The 23,553-nt window shown below is 38.6% G+C and overlaps 1 protein-coding gene across 1 annotated transcript in view; it reads right to left on the bottom strand.

Moving 5' to 3' along the window:
* Positions 1-23,553, bottom strand: part of TRA2A (transformer 2 alpha homolog) — an 87,529-nt gene that overhangs the window by 23,887 nt on the left and 40,089 nt on the right. Inside the window, exons 4-5 of the mRNA XM_053714147.1 lie at positions 21,424-21,612; positions 6,074-6,189 (exon numbers count right to left, since the gene is read on the bottom strand). Of these exons, the coding sequence (XP_053570122.1) occupies positions 6,074-6,189; positions 21,424-21,612 (305 nt within the window). The remainder of the gene's footprint in view (positions 1-6,073; positions 6,190-21,423; positions 21,613-23,553) is intronic.

Here is a 23,553-nt window from a genome sequence, read left to right on the forward strand (position 1 = left end):
ATTTGATGAATTTGGCCGCAGCTAGCTGAGGCCACGCCTGAAGCGCATTGAATATCGCTCTCAGTTCTAAAATGTTTAGCGGGAGTAGAGTTTCCTCCCGAGACCATAAGCACTGTGCTTTCAGAGAGTTCCAGACTGCACCCCAGCCTAGCAGGCTGGCATCTGTCGTTACTATGAGCCACTCCGGCCTGCGGAAACACATTCCCTGAGACAGGTGGTCCTGAGACAACCACCAGAGAAGAGAATCTCTGGTTTCCTGGTCCATATGCAGTTGAGGAGATAAATCTGCATAATCCCCATTCCACTGTTTGAGCATGCATAGTTGCAGTGGTCTGAGTGTAGGCAGGCAAAAGGAACTATGTCCATTGCCGCTACCATGAGTCTGATTACCGCCATACACTGAGCCACTGATGGCTGAGGAATGGAATGAAGAGCTCGGCAAGTGGTTAAGAGCTTTGATTTTTTGACCTCCGTCAGAAATATTTTCATTTCTACCGAGTCTGAGTCCCTAGGAAGGAAACTCTTGTGAGAGGGAAGAGAGAACTCTTTTTTATGTTCACCTTCCACCCGTGAGATCTCAGAAAAGCCAACACAATGTCCGTGTGAGGCTTGGCTATCTGTCTTCTAGATAAGGCGCCACTGCTATGCCCCGCGGTCTTAGAACCGCCAAAAGGGATACCAGCACCTTTGTGAAAATTCTGGGAGCCGTGGCCAACCCAAAGGGAAGGGCCACAAACTGGTAATGCCTGTCCTGAATGGCGAATCTGAGGAATTGATGATCTCTGTGAATAGGGATGTGTAGATACGCATCCTTTAAGTCCACGGTAGTCATATATTGACCCTCCTGGATCAACGGTAGAATAGTCCAAATAGTCTCCATCTTGAATGATGGGACTGAGGAATTTGTTTAGAATTTTGAGATCCAAGATTGGTCTGAAAGTTGCCTCTTTTTTGGGAACCACAAAAAGGTTTGAGTAAAACCCTAGCCCTTGTTCCACTTTTGGAACTGGGCGGATTACTCCCATGGTATGTAGGTCTTCTACACAGCGTAAGAACGCCTCTCTCTTTGTCTGGTTTGCAGACAATTGAGAAATGTCAAATCTCCCCCTTGGGGGAGAGTCTTTGAAGTCCAGAAGATATCCCTGGGACACAATTTCTAAGGCCCAAGAATCGTGAACATCTCTTGCCCAAGCCTGAGCAAAGAGAGTCTGCCCCCTACTAGATCCGGTCCCGGATCGGGGGCTACCCCTTCATGCTGTCTAAGAGGAAGCTGAAGGCTTCTTGGCCTGTTTACCCTTGTTCCAAGCCTGGTTAGGTCTCCAGACTGACTTGGATTGAGCAAAATTCCCCTCTTGCTTTGCTGCAGGGGAAGCTGAAGCGGGACCACCCTTGAAGTTCCGAAAGGAACGAAAATTATCTTGTTTGGTTTTCATTTTATTTGTTCTATCCTGAGGGAGGGCATGGCATTTCCCTCCAGTGATGTCTGAAATAATCTTTCAGTTCAGGCCCAAACAGGGTCTTTCCTTTGAAAGGGATGTTCAAAAGTTTAGATTTTGATGACAACAGCAGAGCAGGACTTAAGCCATAACGCCCTGCGTGCTAAAATGGCAAAACCTGAATTCTTTGCCGCTAATTTAGCCAGTTGGAAAGCGGCATCTGTAATGAAAGAATTAGCCAACTTAAGGGCCTTAATTCTGTCCATAATATCCAAAAATGGAGTCTCCATCTGAAGAGCCACTTCTAGAGCCTCGAACCAGAAAGCAGCTGCAGTAGTTACAGGAACAATGCACGCAATAGGTTGGAGAAGAAAACTTTGATGAACAAAAATTTTCTTCAGGAGACCCTCTAATTTTTTATCCATAGGATCTTTGAAAGCACAACTGTCTTCGATAGGTATAGTTGTACGCATACCCAGAGTAGAAATAGCTCCCTCCACCTTAGGAACTGTCTGCCATGAGTCCCTTATGGTGTCAGATATGGGAAACATTTTCTTTAAAACAGGAGGGGGAGCGAACGGAATACCTGGTCTATCCCACTCCTTAGTAACAATATTCACAATCCTCTTAGGGACTGGAAAAGCATAAGTGTAAACAGGAACCTCTAAGTATTTGTCCATTTTACACAATAGGGACCACTAGGGACCACTATAGGGTCACAATCTAGAGTCACTAATACCTCCCTGAGCAATAAGCGGAGGTGTTCAAGCTTAAATTTAAATGCCGTCATATCAGAATCTGTCTGAGGAAGCGTCTTTCCTGAATCAGAAATTTCTCCCTCAGATAACAAATCCCTTACCTCAGAACATTGTGAGGGTATATCTGATACGGCTACTAAAGCGTCAGACGGCTAAGCATTTGTTCTTAACCCAGAGCTGTCAAGCTTTCCTTGTAAACCAGGCAGTTTGGATAAAACCTCTGTGAGGGTTGTATTCATAACTGTGGCCATGTCTTGTAAAGTAAATGAATTAGACGCACTAGAGGTACTTGGCGTCACTTGTGCGGGCGTTACTGGTTGTGACACTTGGGGAGAGCTAGATGGCAAACCCTCATTTCCTTCTGTCTGAGAATCATCTATTGCAATATTTTTAAGTGCTAATATATGTTCTTTATAATTTATAGACATATCAGTGCAAGTGGGACACATTCTAAGAGGGGGTTCCACAATGGCTTCTAAACACATTGAACAAGTATTTTCCATGGTATCAGACATGTTAAACAGGCAAGTAATGTAACAAGCAAGCTTGGAAAACACTTTAATCAAAGCAAATAACACTTAGAAAAAAAACGGTACTGTGCCTTTAAGAGAAAAAAAGCTGCACAAACTCTGCAAAACAGTGTAAAAAAGCAGTAAACTCAACGAAATTTTTACAGTAGCATCCTAACCCCTTAATGTAAAAACCGGATTGACAAAACGTCAAAAACCAGTAAAAAAAAAAAACGTTTAGCACCTTGCCACAGTTCTGCTGTGGCGCCTACCTGCCCTTTAGGAACGATTTGTGGGGAAAAATTCTTCTTTACAGCCCTCAAACACAGTAGGAACCTCTGGAGAAGCAGCTGGATGTCTGAGAAAAAGAAACTGCGCAACCGAGGCGCGAAAATAGGCCGATCCCACTTCACTCGATGTTTTGGGGCCTAAAAGAAACACAGAGTGTTTCTTAAACTAGCCATGTGGGTTAAAAACCCTTAAACAAGCCACAATGACCTCTTAAAGTCCCTCAAAAAAACGTTAGTTGCATTTTTTTTTATAAATAAACAAAACGTTTTTTGCTATCACCAGTGTCACCAGTAACGAATGAGCCTTTCATGAAAGCTGGGATTCCTACTAAGTGTCTGAATACAGCTTACCCTTCCCTCATGGGGATATTGCCAGGCTTTTCTAGAATTAACAGTCTGTCTAGAAAAAAATAGACTGAACATACCTCAATGCAGTTTAGCCTGCAAACCGCTCCCCCAACTGAAGTTTTCCTGTACTCTTCACCCCTTGTGAGAACAGCAGTGGATCTTAGTTACAAAGTGCTAAGATCATCATCCTCCCTGCAGAACTCTTCATCCCTTTTCTGCCAGAGAGTAAATAGTACACACCGGTACCATTTAAAACAACAAACTTTTGCTTGAGAAAATAATAACTAACATTTTTGTCACCACACTCACTTTACCCTTCCTAGTACTTAGAGTAGGCAAAGAGAATGACTGGGGGGTGGAGCTAAGGGAGGAGCTATATAGACAGCTCTGCTGTGGGTGCTCTCTTTGCCACTTCCTGTAGGGAAGGAGAATATCCCCACAAGTATGGATGAATCCATGGACTCGATACATCTTACAAGAGAAAAGGTTTTGTTTTTTTACAGGATTTTCAGATCAGTATCTGTGCATATTCTTTAGAGGAGTGTCTATTGCATGCAGTTATATGAAAATAGGTGTATACTGTCCCTCTAAAAGTATTTTTTTATAAAGGTACATAAAACCCAAAATGTTTTTATTTCATGATTCAGATAGAAAGTTTAATATTTACTCTAATTTACGCTATCAAATTTACTTCATTCTATTGGTATCTGGAGCATGCACATGTTGGAAGTACTATATGGCAGCAGTTTTGCAAAACTTATTAGCAAGAGCACTAGATGGAAGCCCTATTTCCTGCCATGTAGTGATCCAGACACCTACCTATTCAACAAAGAATACCATGGAAACAAAGATGATTTAATAGAGCATAACATTTTAAAAGCGCTTCCAATTTACCTGTCTGAATTTACAAAAGAAATTTGTGTTTAATAAAAATCTTTAGCAAGATAGCCAATGCACACTAACTCTTTCAAAAAGAAATACATTACCATGAGAAACTACTCATAATAAACATTTTCTCCCTACTCACATTAAAATGGATATTAAAACAGTCTGTTTCATTGTGCAGTGCCAATTACTTCCGTTCACAGAACTACAAGGAGGCTTATCTAGTACAAGGTCATACACTTCCCGAGTTGGTTTAATATTAAGTCAATAAACTAGATAAACAGTCAGGTTTGTTCAAGCTCAGAACTGCCAGAAGGAAACAAGTTGCAAAAATTTTCGAATCACAAGCAAGTGCTACAGTAAGAATTCCCAAGTTTGCAAGAAAAGGTTTTCTTTTTAAACAATCTGAGTGTTGTATTAAATTATTTTGTAATTTTCCCTATGGCCCTTGCACCGACACTTGTCTGGGGTTAACTGCCTGTGACCATGGGAACAGCACATCTATTTCAAAGGGACAGTATACTGTAAAAAAATGTTTTCCCTTAATGTGTTTCCAATTACTTTTTTTTTTATTAGCAGCAAAGGATAAAAATGTATGAGATTAGCTTTAAGGCTTATTTGTGTTTATAAATTAACTGATTTTGTGTTTTGAAGCCACAAGCTAATAGGTATTAATCAGATCTCATTTCTTTATCACATTGTGTACATATACCTGCTTCTTTATCTTATATCTGTCTATAAACCAATCACTAATACTTGTAGAGAACAATGGAAAATTAACATTTTATTACCGTATCTCTTTTATAACCCACTGGGAGTGTAATTTCTTCTGCTGGATGTGTTTACACAGTTAATCTATAGCTTGGCCATGAGGCCAAAAACTTTCAGGATGGGTGGGGATATCACAGGCTTAAAAAAAACTATTTCAAATGCCAATATAAGGGTAATGGAAATACTTAATATAATAAACTCCAGCAGGTAAAATGGATCATTGGGAACAAATTAAAGGGGAGACAATTTTTAAGTAAACTGTCCCTTTAAGAGTATGGAAGAAAGACAAAAGATATTTTGATTTGCTTTCCCTTTAATCAAAGTAGGGACACATTTTTGTTGCTTCTGAAATGAGTATCACAATAATTCAGTTAATACATCAGTTACCAGTACCCTATTTACTCCATAGTCAAAAAAATTTGAAGTTTAGGCCTACAAAAGCCGAGATGCTATTGCACAAGATGAGAAAGGAATACAAACATAATTAAGATTTAAGTGGAAGTGTTGAAAATGGGGAGAGAGAAAACAAAAAAAACACAAATCCTAGACTTAGCAAGCCATGGAATCTACATTTTACATTATAAAGTGACAATTTTAAACATACAAGTGCATTTTGACTGCCCTCTTGTGGTAGACTTTAGAGTTATTTGCATGGACAACAGCGTGTATAATAAAACAAAAGGCAGCGTGTGAAACTGCTACTTAGGAGTAAATAAAAAAAATTACAAAAACAATAGGACTTTAAAGTACCTGTTAATGGTATGCTCTAATCAGATCATGTATCTTTCCACTTTTACACTACTCACCGTTGAACCCTGCATTTAGCCCCCCACAAAAGGGTGAAAAGTTTGTAGCTCCTAAAATTAACAACCAGAGATTTGCAGGTAATGCATAGGCCAATTGGTTATGACCGTTTCCTCCTTGGAACCAGCAGTTCTCTGCAGCTATTGAGCGGGATGCATGTTTAACCCCTTTGCAGGGAGAAAAGAGTTCCAGGGTAAGGTAGTACAAGAATAACTACCAAGTAAGAGCATGCAATTTTTCTACAACGTTAAAGAATTTCTATTATTACTTACTGAGTTGGCCTTCCCATATAAATGCCAGGAGTAGGGGTATGTGCTCTTTTTGTTATAGAGTAATCCACCCGAATTCTTCTTCCATCCAGTTCCATTCCATTTGCATGCTCCATTGCCTGAAGAAATGGTGAAAAACTATCAACACCCATATTAAACAGGTTTGCAGACTTATTTATATGGCAAAACTACAAAATTATATTCCAATATAAAAAAAAAAAAAATTATAAAAAGGTCAGATTAAAAATAAATGTTATATTTTTAAATAAAAAACTACAAAAAACAAACAAAAAAAACACCTTTAGATAGTGCCGATTTTAATGTCTAAAATTATTTAAATTCTAAATATATTTCAGAGCAAAGAGACAAGAAACCTGTCTAGCCAGACCTTATGAAATACTCTCCGTCACTCCCAGCGCAACCCTTACTATTTACATCAAGCTGTGCGATTACATGGTTGTGGTTAACCCACCCTAAGCCACTTGCACTCCTCTGGTGCGAGTCTCCATAGTATATGGTGCGTGCTCCCAACACGTTGTCAGAATGCTATTTCGCAGTTCCCCGCCTTGCGGCGGGCATCTCACTGCTCCCCCAAACCTGACTGCTCCAATGCTAAAATGGCAGACTAATGCACAACCGTATGTAGCTGACAGCACGTGCATCAGTAAAAGTCCAACATTTACCCACTTAAAATGAAGAGAACTTTATTAGCGGCTGAACTATATTTGCAGATACCAAGGTTGTATCAGGAATGTGTTCAACTTCGAAGCCACCATATCGCAACTTACTCCGTATACTCAATGAAATAAGCAAGTTAAATAGATAGTCATTGCTTTGCATATATGAAATGTTACAATGGAAAATGCTTATTGTGATATACAGTTTATTACAGTATACAACAGAGAATAATAAACTGCGCTTACCCTATAGATACCTCAGGCTGATCCAAAGTGACAACTCTTCCCCAAAAAGTGTCAAAGGTTAATAGTCTAACAAAAGGGTGTAGTGGGTCAGCGCAAATAGTAGCTAGAGGAATCTAACAATAGAGATGTATCCAAATACACTAAATAGGGACGCTACAATCTCTGTACAGTGAAAGCAATGTATGAATCTGTAAAACGCTGGCAGGCAAAACTCTATTAGTAATGAAAAAGTGCTGTCCTAAAACCCAAAAAAGGGTAATAGTTTCTATCACATATACAAACATATATATATATATATACATATACACACACACACACACATATATACATACATACATATACATACATACATAATAAACAGTTAACATTTGAAGATATTTTCATATTATAAAATATGTTCAAGCTTATTGACATAAATACTCTAAATACAGTGACCGGTCACTTATGTCAACTTAAAAATGTAGGGTCATATTACGTAAAAATCTGGCATAGCATAAGCACATAACACAAGCATACAAAGCTGAAAAATACAAGCCGTTTGTCAGTATGCACACATCTCCCAAGCTAGTGGGTATAAGTCAAAATAAGCCTTGGCGGGCACAGTTCAAATATGTATAAAGAAAGTGACACCCGATGTTAATGTGGATATTTTGCCTCCTCCAATACAGATCCGATTGTTCTCCTCTGTCTCCTACTGTGCAGGTGGAGGGTAAAAAAAGGAAAAGTATGTCCCCAAATTTGAGTACCTTATACGCTGTTGTATCTTCCGATGCTCCTGCGTCTGTAACACTGATATATACGGAGCTTCTCTACCTCGTCTGTCTGGCCGGCCGTTACATCCGCGTTCTGTCACGTGTTTGCGGATTGGCCAATAGGATGCTCTTACAGACGGAACGTTCCAAAGGAGTGTATACTTCAGTTATACGCCAATGTCGATAATCTGCGCAGAGTTTGGCCTTTTTCCTTTACTGGGCTCTTGCTTTACAACACACTGTCACTCATCAACATGTTTCGCCTGACTCTTGACAAAGCCTGCGAGTCAGGCGAAACATGTTGATGAGCGACCGTGTGTTGTAAAGCAAGAGCCCAGTAAAGGAAAAAGGCCAAACTCTGCGCAGAGTATCGAAATTGCCGTATACACTCCTTTGGAACGTTCCGTCTGTAAGAGCATCCTATTGGCCAATCCGCAAACACGTGACAGAACGCGGAAGTTTGTATGTATGTATGTATGTATGTATGTATGTATGTATGTATGTATGTATGTATGTATGTATGTATGTATGTATGTATGTATGTATGTATGTATGTATGTATGTATATATATGTATATATATGTATATATATATGTATGTATGTATGTATGTATGTATGTATGTATGTATGTATGTATGTATGTATGTATGTATGTATGTATGTATGTATGTATGTATGTATGTATGTATGTATGTATGTATGTATGTATGTATGTATGTATGTATGTATGTATGTATGTATATATATATATGTATGTATATATATGTATATGTATGTATATATATATGTATATGTATGTATGTATATATATATATGTATATGTATGTATATATGTATATGTATATATGTATATATGTATATATGTATATGTGTATATGTGTATGTGTGTATGTGTGTATGTATGTGTGTATGTGTGTATGTATGTGTGTATGTGTGTATGTGTGTATGTGTGTATATATGTATATATGTATATATGTATATATGTATATATGTATATATGTATATATGTATATATGTATATATGTATATATGTATATATGTATATATATATATATATATATATATATATATATATATATATATATATATATATATATATATATATATCTCTATCACACAGTGTTACAGACGCAGGAGCGTCGGAAGATACAACAGAGTATAAGGTACTCAAATTTGAGGACATACTTTTCCTTTTTTTACCCTCCACCTGCACAGTAGGAGACCGAGGAGAACAATCGGATCTGTATTGGAGGAGGCAAAATATCCACATTAACATCGGGTGTCAATTTCTTTATACATATTTGAACTGTGCCTGCCGAGGGTTATTTTGACTTATACCCACTAGCTTGGGAGATGTGTGCATACTGAAAGACAAACGGCTCGTATTTTTAAGCTTTGTATGCTTATGCTACGCCAGATTTTTACGTGATATGACCCTGCATTTTTAAGATGACATCTAAGTGACCGGTCACTGTATTTAGAGTATTTATGTTAATAAGCTTGAACGAATTTTATGTCAATAAGCTTGAACATATTTTATAATATATATATATATATATATATATATATATATATATATATATATATATATACATATATATATATATTTTAATAATAAACAGTTTTTAACATTTGAAGATATTTTCATATTATCCATTGAGGTGATAGAAACTATTACCCTTTTTGGATTTTAGGACAGCACTTTATCATTACTAATAGAGTATTGCCTGCCAGCATTTTACAGATTCATACATTGCTTTCACTTTTGAGATTGTAGCGTCCCTATTTAGTGTATTTGGATACATCTCTATATAGTCTAACAACAATACAGTAAATGTTAATAGATTCCCCTAGCTACTATTAGCGCTGACCCACTACACCTTTTTTTCCTTATACAGTTTATTACACTGCACAAAATGATATTGTGCTTCAAACGACCATTCTTGTGCATATGATGATAAAGATCGCTTTTCTAGTTGTCACTAATACATTGCAGTGTGATAGTGGGGCTTTAAAATTTAAAAGCAACCAACACACATTTCAGCCTGAATCATGTGAAGCAGAACCTCTACCTCCAATCTTACTGCTGCAACATGCGCTAAATTGTTAATGTAAACAACTGCCGTTTATAACAATACATAACTAGATTTCTAAAGGTTTATCCCTTTGTTGATACATTCTAGGCACATCGTTTCACTGCGAGAACCTAAAGTATCACGTAGGAGTGCTGACTTAGCGCAGCGTGCCTATTGTACACAGTGAATGCAGCATTGTAAGCCACTGAAAATGCTAATGTATCGTTCCGAGCGATGACTAATATCTTCAACAGAATTTGTCAATGTAGGCTTTGCCGACAGCTCTAGTAGTGCAAAACAATGCTCCCTACAGAACAAACCCGTTTGCCATCTTGTGGCGACGAGACGCAATAGCTACCTTGCTATTGCTATCGTTATTTGCAAAAAAGCAAGAATGTCAGCCCATTTTTGGTTCAGACCTGGGTAGCACTTTCTGATTGGTGTCTAAATATAGCCACCAATCAGCAAAGTGCTACCCAGGTGCTTAACCAAAAATGGTCTGGCTTCGAAGCTTACATTCAAATAAAGATATCAAAAGAATGTAGAAAATTTAATTTGAGTAAAATTAGAAAGTTGCTTAAAATTGCATGCTCTGAATCATGAAAGTTTAATTTTGACTAGACTATTCCTTTAAGTGTAGTGTGTGTGTGCGTGCGTGCGTGTGTGTATTAAAACAAAGTCAAGTTGTCGGTGCACATGGCAGGTTTTAGAAGCCTGAACCTGTTCTGTATTGGTCCATGCCATGTGCATTGGCAACCTGGTTTTTTTTTTTGTTTTTTTAATATACAAGTAACATTTTACATCCCAATCTCAAAAATGCTGGTTATTGTGGTCAAAGATCAAGGTGTAGTTGAAAACAAAAATGTATGCTTACCTGATAAATTTATTTATTTCTTGGCACGATGAGTCCACGGATCATCTAATTACTATAGGGAATATCAATCCTGCACAGCAAGAGGTGGCAAAGAGCACCATAGCAAAGCTGGTAAATATCACCTCCCTTCCCTCCAACCCCAGTCATTCGACCGGAGCAAAGGAGAGAAAGGAAGCAACAAGGTGCAGAGGTGTCTGAAATTTATAACAAAAAACCCTGTCCTTAAGAAACAGGGCGGGCCGTGGACTCATGTCAAGAAAGAAAAAAATCTATCAGGTAAGCATAAATTTTGTTTTCTTTCTAAGTCCACGGATCATCTAATTACTATTGGGAATCAATACCTAAGCTAAAGTAAACAGATAAGGCAGGGACAAGACAGGGAACCTAAACTGAAGACACCACTGCTTGAAGAACCTTTCTTCCAAAGGAAGCCTCAGCCGAGGCAAAAAAAAAAAACAACAAATTTATACAATTTAGAAAAAAAAAAGTGTGGAGAGGACCAAGTTGCAGCCTTGCAAATCTGTTCCACAGAAGCATCATTTTTGAATGCCCAGGAAGAGGAAACAGCCTTCTTAGAATAAGCCGTAACTCTCTCAGGAGGTTGATGTCCAGCAGAATCATAGGCCAAGCGAATGATACTCTTCAGTCACCAAGAAAGAGAAGTAGCCGTAGCTGTCCTTTATGTTTCCAGAGAAAAACACAGAGTAGAAGACTGAGGAAAATCCTTAGTCGCCTGCAAATAGAATTTCAATGCATGCACCACGTCCAGATTGTGCAGCAGACGTTCCTTCTGATTAGAAGGGTTAGGACACAAGGACGGAACAACAATTTCCTGATAAATGTTCCGATCTGAAACCACATTAGGGAGAAACCCTAACTTAGTATGCAAAACTACTTTAACCAAATTAAAAATAAGGTAAGACGACTCATACTGTAATGCAGAGAGCTCTGAAACTCTACGAGCAGTTGAAAAAGCAGCAAGAAACAAAACCTTCCAAGATAACCTAATATCTAAGGAATGCATAGGCTCAAACGGAGCCTGTTGAAAAACTTTAAGAACTAGATTAAGACTCCAAGGAGGAGTAAACAGTTTAAACACAAGCCTGATTTTGACCAAGGCCTAACCGAACGATTGCATGTCTGGTACATCTGCCAGACGTATATGTAACAAAATAGATAAGGCAGATATTTGATCCTTTAGGGAACTTGCCGATACACCCTTCTCAAAACCCTCTTTGAGAAGAGACAAAATTCTAGGAATCCGTACTCTACTCCAAGAGTAGCCTTAGGATTCACACCAATGCAGATATTTGCGCCATATCTTATGGTAAATCTTTCTAGTCACAGGCTTACAAGCCTGAAACATGGTCTTAATGACCGACTGAAAATCCACGCTTAGATAAAAGTAAGCGACCAATCTCCAAGCAGTCAGCTACAGACAAACTAAATTTAGATGAAGGAAGGGCCCTTGAAGTAGAAGGTCCATTCTCCACGGAAACCTCCAAGGTGGAAGAGATGACATCTCCACCAGGTCTGCATACCAGATCCTGCGAGGCCACGCCTGTGCTATGAGAATCACTGACACCCTTTCTTGTTTGACTCTAGCAATGACTCGTGGAAGTAAAGCGAATGGGGGGAAAATAGGTATGAGAGGCTGAAATCCAAGGTACCGTCAGAGCGTCTATCAGAGTCGCCTGAGGATCCCTTGACCCGTACCTCGGAAGCTTGGCATTCTACTGAGATGCCATGAGATACAACTCCTGCTGTCCCAATTTGAGAAACAAGCTGGACAACACTTCCGGATGGAGTTCCCACTCCACGGGTGAAAGGGCCGTCTGCTCAGAAAATCTGTCTCCTAGTTGTCCGACAGGCAGCAGTTGTGGGATTCCGCCCACTGAATAATCTTGGCTACCTCTGTCATGACCAAGGAACTCCGATTTCCCTCTTGATGGTTGATGTAAGCCACTGAAGTTATGTTTACGAAGAGCATTGAAGATTGCTCTCAGCTCCAGAATGTTTATGGGTAAAACAGACTGACTCCATGTCCCCTGAGCCCTTAGAGAGCCCCAGACTGCTCCCCTCCCAGAAGGCTGGCGTCCATCGTCACAATCACCCAGGTGGGTCTGCAAAAGCAGTTTCCCTGGGAGAGGTTCCTGAGATAACCACCAAAGAGATTCCCTTGTCTCCTGCTCCAGAAGTATTTTGTGGAGATAGATCTGCATAATCTCCGTTCCACTGCCTGAGCATGTATAACTGCAGAGGTCTGAGGTGGAAAATGGGTAAACGGTATGATGTCCATGACTGCTACTATCAGACCGATTACCTCCATGCATCTTGCCACTGATGGCCAAGGAGGACACGGAAGCGCTAGACAGGAATCAAAATTTTTGATCTCCTGACTTCTGTCAGAAAAATCTTCATTGATAAGGAATTTATTATGGTTACCAAGAAAATTACCCTTGTAGGTGGAACCAAGAAATTTTTCCAAATTCACCTTCCATCCAAGAGATTGCAGGAAAGATAACATTACCGAGTGGGAACTTGCTTGTTGAAAGGATGGCACATGAACCAGAATGTCGTCCAGATAAGGCGCCACTGCAATGCATCGCAATCAGAAGCACCGCCAACAGGGATCCCAGAACCTTCGAAAAAATTCTGGGAGTTGTGGCAAGGCAAAAAGGAAGAGCCACAAACTGGAATATTTGTCTAGAAATGCAAACCTCAGAAACCTGTGATGGTCCCTTGTTGTCATAAATTGATCCTCTTGAACCAAGGGAAGAATGGAACAAATAGCTTTCATCTTGAAAGACGGTACTCTGAGCAATTTGTTTACTTTTGAGATCTAAAATTGGTCTGAAGGTTCCCTCTTTTTCGAGAACCATGAACAGATTGGAGCATTGGGAAGAGAACGATCACTCCCAGGTTAGAAAGATTCTAAACACAGATTAAAAACGACTCTTTATCTGGACTACAGATAATCATGAAAGCAGAAACCTGCCCCTGGGAGGAAGGTCTTTAACTCTAGTTTGCATCCCTGGACACAATGTCCACCGCACAGGGATCCTCAACATCCCGAACCCAAGCCTGAGTAAAGGCAAGTCTGCCCCCTACAAAATCCGGTCCCAGATCAGGGGCAGACCCTTCATGCTGCTTTTGAGTCAATAGCGGGCTTCTTGAATTGCTTTCCCTTGTTCCAAGACTGGTTGGGCCTCTAGGAAGTCCTGGACTGTTCCTGCTTGGAAGGAGAAGGCTTACCCTTGAAGTTTCAAAAGGAACGAAAATTACTCTGACGTCCCTTCTGTTTATTCCTCTTATCCTGAGGGAGGAAATGACCCTTTTCTCCCGTAATGTCAGAAATTATTTCCGTCAAACCCGGCCCAAACAAGGTCCTTCTCTTGTAAGGGATCGCCAAAAGATTAGATTTTAACCATAAAGCTCTGCGGGCCAGTACGGCAAAACCGGAAATCTTTGCTCCCAGTTTAAAAACCTATAGGGAAGCATACGTAATAAAGGAATTGGCCAACTTAAGGGCCTTGATCCTATCCTGGATTTCTTAGAGGGTAGTGTCTGTTTGAATAGAATCAGACAACGCATCAAACCAGCATGCTGCCACACTAGCGACTGTAGCAATACACACCGCAGGTTGCCTTTGTAAAACCTGGTGTACATATATTTACTTTAGTAGCCCCTCTTTTTCTTGTCCATAGGATCCTTCAAGGAACAACTAACTTCCAAGGGGAATAGTAGACCTCTTAGCTAGCATGGAAATTGCCCCTTACACCTTGGGTAACGTCTTGCTATAGGAAACATCTTAAATATAGGGGATGAAGAAAAAGGGATACCCAGTCTCTCCCATTCCCTAGTTATAATCTCTATAGCTCTATCTGGTACAGGAAAAAACCTCCACCATGGAAGGTATACCAAAATACTTGTTTAGTTTACAAGACTTCTTGGGATTGACTCAGACAATAGTGTCGGAGTCGTTTAGGGTAGCTAAAACTCCTTTAGTAAACTGAGCTGCCTAGCTTAAATCTGAAGGATACAACTTCAGCATCAGAGGAAGGAATTACACTGTCAGAATCTGAGATCTTACCCTCAGGTGCTACCGAAATATCCTCTTCAAACTTATGAGATGGAACTTTCGGAATAGATACAGACGTGACGGAAACCACACACACCAATTCTTTACATTTCCTCTTGCGCTTTCCCTGTAGCAAGGGAATTGGGAGGAAAAGCTTGGCACTGTATTAACTAATAAAAATTTGGAACACCCGAGGAGAAAAAACTGCGGCATATTTTGAACATTGTCAAAAGACTCCTGGACAGCATCAGTCCTAGACAATATTGGCTCAAAAAGTCTATACCTAAAATTTAGTGTTCTCTCAACACAAAGAACAGAAAGGATTGGCAGACTATATTAGCATTTAAAGAAAGGATATCTGTAATCTATAACAGAGTCTTGATCCCTCTTAACAGAAATAATAAAAAAAAATATATAAAAATTTTACTAAAATTTTATGCAGAAAAAAAACGTTACTGTTTCTTTAAAATTTTAAAAAGTAAAGGCTTTATTTTTGATGAACTATAAAAACAAATAAATTTTTAATGTAATGCAAAAAAATGATTCAACACACTTCAAACAGCTTCTACACCTCAGCTTTAGCCGAGTTGTCAACCTTGCTGGATTACGGGAGATGTGTAAAAACCGGAACCAAAACAGAGCTGTTGCAAGTAAACAATCGTTAATCAGTTTTAACTAAAAAATGGCAAGCTGCAAGATTTCTCATTCATGTACCGTAATTGTGAGAAAATGTGCGTAGCAGATAATTCTACTGCCACACAAGCACCGCCCATTGTGGGTGTGTCAAAAATAACATGTCAGTCGACATTTTATGTGAAGCTCTGTAAAAAAAATCCCATTCTCCTCAAGTCCCCAGTGCCTGCAAATGCTGCCTTACATAATCCCCTTAAGACATTAGGATTCATTTATCAAACATCCCGTTCCAGGGAAAAAATAGCCATATTTTTTCCTTAATGAATAAAGTGCCCATAATAAAGGGTCCTTTTTTTTTTACTAGTACCAGAAAAAATAATTTGAACACTTACCTCATAAGTCTGCCAGGCAGCAAGGCAGTTCACTAAGTTTGAGAGGTCTTCTCCCTCACATGGACCTGTGCAAAAAAAGATAGACTGAGTAATCTTACTCAGGCTTTCAGAATTAGGGCAGCATAAACTACATGGGAGGTGGAGTGAGAATTATGTCCCACAAGTTCCCATTGCTCTAAAGCCACCACTGCTCTACTGAAGACTGATATGGACTACAGCTACACCCTAGAACAAAGCAGCACAATCTTGCACTACTTAAAAAATAATAAAATCTTGCATGAAGAATCTTTTACCAACACCTAACTTTACCACTTCCTTGCTTTAACGTAGGCAAAGAATGACTGGGGTTGGAGGGAAGGGAGGTGATATTTAACAGCTTTGCTGAGGTGCTCTTTGCCTCCTCCTGCTGGGCAGGAGTGATATTCCCAATAGTAATTAGATGATCCGTGGACTCGTGTCATTAGAAAGGGATGTTACATTTTTCCAGGGAGCCGAGTTTAACCACTTTGGACAATCAGACGTAAATATAACTCATGCAGTACATAGTAAATCGTACCGCATAATGTATACCTACGTCCAACCTTGAGGAAGCTCCAGCAGTCTGTTATAAAGTGACAAGAGACTTGATCTTCCTGGTTGCAGATACCTGCCTTCATATGTTACCATATGAATCCAGACTAAATCTCCATTACTGAGCATGTGCAAGAATTCACAGAATATACATACAGTATATGCATTTTTAATTGTATGATGGCTGTCATAATACAGGAAGAGAGAATGGAAACAGACATAACTGAAATTTGTCAAGGTGGAGGGGGGGGGGGGAGAACTACTACTCATTTTAAGTTGAGACCAATTGCTATTACATTGTGTCTTTAATCTTTGCTGATTATGCAAATGTATTGCATTTACCGGCCCTTTATGGGGACACTAGTCCATTTCAGGTTTATGAAAGCCCAACAGGTAATGTTAAACAAATTTAAACTGTTTTTACCATTAAAAAAAGTGTGTGTGTAAAATGTATTAAAGGGTCAAACCTAACAAATGTTATATAATTCTGAACATAGTGCAGAATTATAGATTCTTAGCGCTAACTTTCGTCATCAAAATACTGCAGCAATATTTTATTATGACTTACAATTTTACAGACCAAAGCTCCTTGCTCTACTGAGCAGGTTTTTTTTTTTTAAGGGCATCTGGGCAATGTTTTCATGTAGAAAGGTAGCGCTAAGATAAATGTGCAGAATTATATAACTTTTTTTTTAGGTCTACTGCCCCTTTAAAACAAAGGGGATCAAATACCTAGTAATCTATTGCTTTCAAGATAATGGAGGTCCAAGAAGAAAAGTTGGATGCAATACACTATTTTTTATTAAAGGGACAGTCTACACCAGAATTGTTATTGTTGTAAAAGATAGATAATCCCTTTATTACCCATTCCCCAGTTTTGCATAACCAACACAGTTATATGAATATACTTTTAACCTCTGTGATTATCTTGTATCTAAGCCTCTGCAGACTGCCCCTTTTTTCAGTTCGTTTGACAGACTTGCAGTCTAGCCAATCAGTGCCTGCTCCCAGATAACACCGTGCTCGTGCACGAGAAGTTATCTATATGAAATACGTGAACTAACACCCTCTAGTGGTGAAAAACTGTTAAAATGCATTTTGAAAAGGTGGCCTTCAAGGTCTAAGAAATTAGCATATGAACCTCCTAGGTTAAGCTTTCAACTAAGAATACCAAGAGAACAAAGCAAAATTGGTGATAAAAGTAAATTGGAAAATTGTTTAAAATGACATGCTCTATCTGAATTTGGCCTATACTGTCCCTTTAAAATAATTCATTGTAAACAAATTAATAAATAGGTGGAATAAATTTGTACAATGATTTAAAAAAAAATATAAAAACACTTAACCCCTTCACTACTGGGACTTTCAGAAAAGAACATGCCCAAAATACTAGAAATGTTTTTGCATTTTTGTCATAACTCCATTTAAACAGAAATAGAGCCTTTTTTTTATTAAAAGGACCAGTTAATACAGTAGATTAGCATAACCAAGAAATGCATAAGACAAGACATTGCAAAAGCATTTAGTCAGAACTTCAAATGAGTAGATTTTTTTTTCTGACAAAGTTGAGTTCTCTACATTTCCACTCCTCCTGTATAAACGTGATAGCCATTAGCCAATCACAAATAGATATATGTATATTCTGTGAATTCTTGCACATTGCTCAGTAGGAACTGGCAACGCAAAAAGTGTAAATATAAAAACTGCATTTAGTTAATTGATGTAAAATTGGAAAGTTGTTTAAAATAGCATGGTCTATCTGAATGACAGTTTAATTTTGACTTGAATATATATCTATCTATATCTATATATCAAAATATCAAGCCCTAAGCTACTAGCCAGCCCAGAGGGAGAAAAAAAAAGTTAATTTTCACACACTTTGGATTCTTGCTGCGCACAACACTTCAATTCCCAGCAGTAAATGGGTTAATCAGGTAGCTTGTAAGGTTAATTTAAGCTTTAGTGTAGAGATTACCATTCCACCCCTGATCCCTCATAAAATAGCTATCTTACCTCTCTCACTCCCCACTGGGTCACCACCATCTTGGGTACTGGCAGACAGTTAAAGGACCAGTCAACACAGTAGATTTGCATAATCAATTAATGCAAGATAAGACAATACAATAGCACTTAGTCTAAACTTGAAATGAGTAGTAGATTTTTTTTCTGACAATTTTAAAAGTTATGTCTATTTCCACTCCCCCTGTACCATGTGACTGCCATCAGCCAATCACAAATGCATACACGTACCATGTGACTGCCATCAGCCAATCACAAATGCATACACGTACCATGTGACTGCCATCAGCCAATCACAAATGCATACACGTACCATGTGACTGCCATCAGCCAATCACAAATGCATACACGTACCATGTGACTGCCATCAGCCAATCACAAATGCATACACACACCATGTGACTGCCATCAGCCAATCACAAATGCATACACACACCATGTGACTGCCATCAGCCAATCACAAATGCATACACACACCATGTGACTGCCATCAGCCAATCACAAATGCATACACACACCATGTGACTGCCATCAGCCAATCACAAATGCATACACACTTATTCTTGCACATGCTCAGTAGGAGCTGGTGACTCAAAAAGTTCAACTATAAAAAGACTGTGCACATTAAGTTAATGGAAGTAAATTGGAAAGTTGTTTAAAACTGCATGCTCTGAATAATGAGTTATTTGGACTTGAGTGTCCCTTTAAGGACAGCCGAGTAAAATTTAATTTTCATGCTATTTTAAACAACTTTCCAATTTATTTTTATGATTAAGTTTGCTTTGCTCTCATGGTATTCTTTGTGGGAAGCTAAACCTTTGTAGGCTCATACAATAAAAGGGACACTAAACCCATTTTTTTTTCAGGATTCAGATAGGCGCATGCAATTTTAAGCAACTTTCTAATTTACTCCTATTAATTTTTCTTTGTTCTCTTGGAATCTATTTGAAACAGCAAGAAAGTAAGCTTACCAGCAGGCCCATTTTTGGTTCAGGACACTGGGTAGCGCTTGCTGATTGGTAAGGCAAATGGTGGCTAGAGTTTGGCTATTAAATAATTGCATTAAAAAAAATGTTAATTTCATTATAAGAAATTAAGACGATTTGTTATTCAATAGCAGTAGAAAGGGTCTTTTAATTGAAAGGAGTTTATCATCTCTTTAAAAAGGCACAGTATACTGTAAAGAGCCCAGTACTTTATAAAGTGTTTTCCTGCATCAGCTTTTAAGTACATGGCCCTTTTAAAAAGGAACAAGAAAGTCAAAATTAAAAATTCAGGATTCAGATAGAGCACACAATTTTGAACAACTTTCCAATTCACTTCCATTATTTAAAATGTGCAAAAACTATATATTTTCAAGGTGACATGTAGACAGAAAATAAGCTTGCTTCTTAAGGGTATCATGCCGTTAAGATGTTCCATGCCATCCTGACAGCTCCTGGCTTTAAAACTGTTAGGATGGCATGGAACGTCCCACCTTATATGGTGTCCTGCAGACTCCTCAGAGTAAATTGAAAAACCAGACTATGGGGTGAGCCTAGTATCATAGAAAGTCCCTCATGATCAAATCCCGGCCTTAAAATCATGTGATCGCATTGACGAACACATGATTTTGTTTCTACAGCAAGTGTTTACAATATACACTTGCCCCCGGCATGAAGGGGTTAAACACATTGTCATTTCCTCGCCTGCTGTGTACAGCTACCTCCCAGTAATGAACTGCTGATTCTTCAGAGGATATCAAGAGAATGAAGCAAAAGAAAATACAACTTGTTTTAAATTAATGCTCTAAATCATGAAGGAAAAAAAAAAAAAAAAAAAGTTGGTTTCATGTCCCTTAATTGTAAAGAGGCAAAAAGTCAGTGAGTAAACAATGAGATTGTAATATAAAATGTTTAAAAGGAATAATTATATAGTTTTTGTTCCTATGCATTTGTATGCCTCAACCCTGAACAGTTTTCCAGTCCACAGAAACACAACCTGACCCTGTAGACTTCACAAGTGTAACCCCTGATGCGTACAAGCATTGCTTTGCAGTAGGTTAACATAATGACCATGACTTGCATCGTCTACCCATGGAAACGTGCAGCAAACTAGGTGTTAAATTTGCTTTGGAAAGGTTTACACACAACCAGTTTGGGTTTCACAGAGCATTCATCATGGCTTCCACTCAAACCTGTAATAGTTTAGTGATAGACATGGCTATTTATAAAAAGCGGACGTAGAGGGCTGCACATGCTTATTTGGGCTAATAAGGTCATGCAGGTTACTAAGCATGTAAAAGCTTTGCATAGTGTCCAAAGCAAGATATATATGGTTAAGTCAATACTTAAAGGGACAGTCAACAGCAGATTTTTTGTTGTTTAAAAAGATAGATAATCCCTTTATTACCCATTCCCCAGTTTTTTGCAAAACCAACACTGTTATATTAATACACTTTTTACTTCTGTGACTAACTTGTATCTAAGCATCTTCTGACCGCCCCTAATCACATGACTTAGTTATTTTGCATATAGTTGCATTTTGGCCAATTGGTGCAGTGTCTGCCACTAGCCACGGGCGTGATCACAATGCTATCTATATGGCCTACATGAGCTTGCTCTCCCCTGCTGTGAAAAGTAAATAGAGGCGAGCTTCAAGGGCTTAGAAATTATCATATGAGTCTTCCTAAATTTGCTTTCAACTAGAATACCAAGAGAACAAAGCAAAATTGTTAATAAAAGTAAATTGGAAAGTTGTTTAAAATTACATGCCCTATTTGAAAAATGAGTTTTTTTGGAATTGACTGTCCCTTTAAGAATACTGCTGGTCACTTAATATTTAATATTTAATCCTATTTAGAAAAATCAAAATACTTTATAATACAAGAACAAGGTATAATTTTTTATAACTATTTCTAGAAAATGCAATTTTAAAATTGGCAACTGTATACCATATAAGGTGTTGCAGGTAAAATTATGTCCCACCCTCACTTCCCTGCAATGCACATTTCTAAATATAGTTTTAAATGTTAACACTACGAGCCCCCAATACCTCTCTGGAATCTTCAATGCGCTCGAAGTAGACAAAGGCAAATCCCCTTGAACGTCCAGTCCGTTGGTCATAAACTACATTGACACCAGCAAGTGGGCCATAACGGGAAAACACTTCTCGTATGTCTCTTTCTGTTGTGTATAAACTTAAGCCGAAGACACCAACGCAACAGTTTGGATCTGGATTTGACTGGAGAAGGAAAACAACGATATATTTAGATTTTACAATAAGCTTTCAAAATGTTTATAAATGTAATAGTCATGGGATATCCCATAACAGCGAGCAGACATGGGATGTGAATTTCAGCCGAGCACAAATACACCTCCTGCTGGCTTTAATGTCATGTTTGCATGCAAGTAACATTCAAAGGGATGTTGGACTCAAAAGTATCACACATGAGCAAAGCAGATTTAATGGAGACCATAAAATCCTATACAGGTGGCCCTCGTTTTACAACGGTTCAATTTACACCGTTTCAGAATAACAACCTTTTTTTCCCAGTCATGTGACTGCTATTAAAAAGCATTGAGAAGCAGTGCATTTATTAAAGTAGCCAGTAGGTGAAGCTGTCCGCTTGTGTTGCAGCAAAGCCAAGCAAGCTGAAATTAATCATTTTAACCAGACCTAAGCTATCGAGCAGACTTCAAAGGAACAAGATCTTCCTGTCTATAAATCAGTCCAGATTGGAATGCATAGAAATAACTGTTTGCAGAAAAATGCAAGTGAAGTCTGTGTTGTGTGATTATTTTATTAGGTTTATAATGCTGTTTAGCAAATGTTTGTTAATTTAACTTAGTTTAATTATATATTCTGTGTTGTGTGATTATTTTCTTAAGTTTATAATGCTGTTTAGCATTTAAAGTCTTCATTTCAAAGCTTTAAAAATAATGTATTAGGTGTTACTTATGACAATTTTGAGAGGGGCCTGGAACCTAACTCCCTCACTTCCCATTGACTTACATTATAAACTGGGTTTCAATTTACAATGGTTTCGATTTACAACCATTCCTTCTGGAACCTAACCCCGGCGTAAACTGAGGGCTACCTGGGTATTTAAAAAAAATTAAAAATAAGTGTGTAAAAAGTAAATGTATGCTTACCTGATAAATTGATTTCTTCTATGATACGACGAGTCTACAGATTCATCCTTTACTTGTGGGATATTATCCTCCTGCTAACAGGAAGTGGCAAAGAAAACCACAGCAGAGCTGTCTATATAGCTCCTCCCTTGACTCCACCCCCCAGTCATTCGACGGAAGGTATAGAAAGAAAAAGGAGAAACTAAAAGGTGCAGAGGTGACTGAAGTTTTAAATCAAAAAATATAATCTGTCTTAAAATGACAGGGCGGGCCGTGGACTCGTCGTATCATAGAAGAAATCAATTTATCAGGTAAGCATAAATTTACTTTTCTTCTATAAGATACAAAGAGTCCACGGATTCATCCTTTACTTGTGGGATACAATGCCAAAGCTACAGGACACAGATGAACTGGAGGGACAAGACAGATGCCTAAACAGAAGGCACCACTGCTTGACGAACTTTTCTCCCAAAAATAGCCTCAGAAGAAGCAAAAGTATCCAATTTGTAAAATTTGGAAAAGGTATGAAGACCAAGTCGCAGCCTTACAAATCTGTTCAACAGAAGCATCGTTTTTAAAAGCCCATGTGGAAGCCACCGCTCTAGTAGAGTGCGCTGTAATCCTTTCAGAAGGCTGCTGTCCAGCTTACAAGCGACCAAAGATTTCCGTCAAAGCACGAACCACGTCCAAGTTGTGTAAAAGACGCTCCTTCTAACAAGAAGGGTTAGGACACAGAAGGAACAACAATTTCCTGATTAATATTCTTATTAGTAACAACCTTAGGGAAGAATCCAGGTTTGGTTCGCAAAACCACCTTATCAGAATGGAAAACAAGATAAGGCGAGTCGCATTGCAATGCAGATAGTTCAGAAACTCTTTGAGCCGAAGAGATAGCAACTAAAAACAGAACTTTCCAAGATAGAAGCGTAATATCTACGGAATGCATAGGTTCAAACGGAACCCCTTGAACTAATTTCAAACTCCATGGCGGAGCAATAGGTTTAAACAATGGCTTGATTCTAACCAAAGCCTGACAAAACGACTGGAACAT

Source organism: Bombina bombina, chromosome 5, assembly GCF_027579735.1.
Source record: "Bombina bombina isolate aBomBom1 chromosome 5, aBomBom1.pri, whole genome shotgun sequence".
Taxonomy (NCBI): domain Eukaryota; kingdom Metazoa; phylum Chordata; class Amphibia; order Anura; family Bombinatoridae; genus Bombina; species Bombina bombina.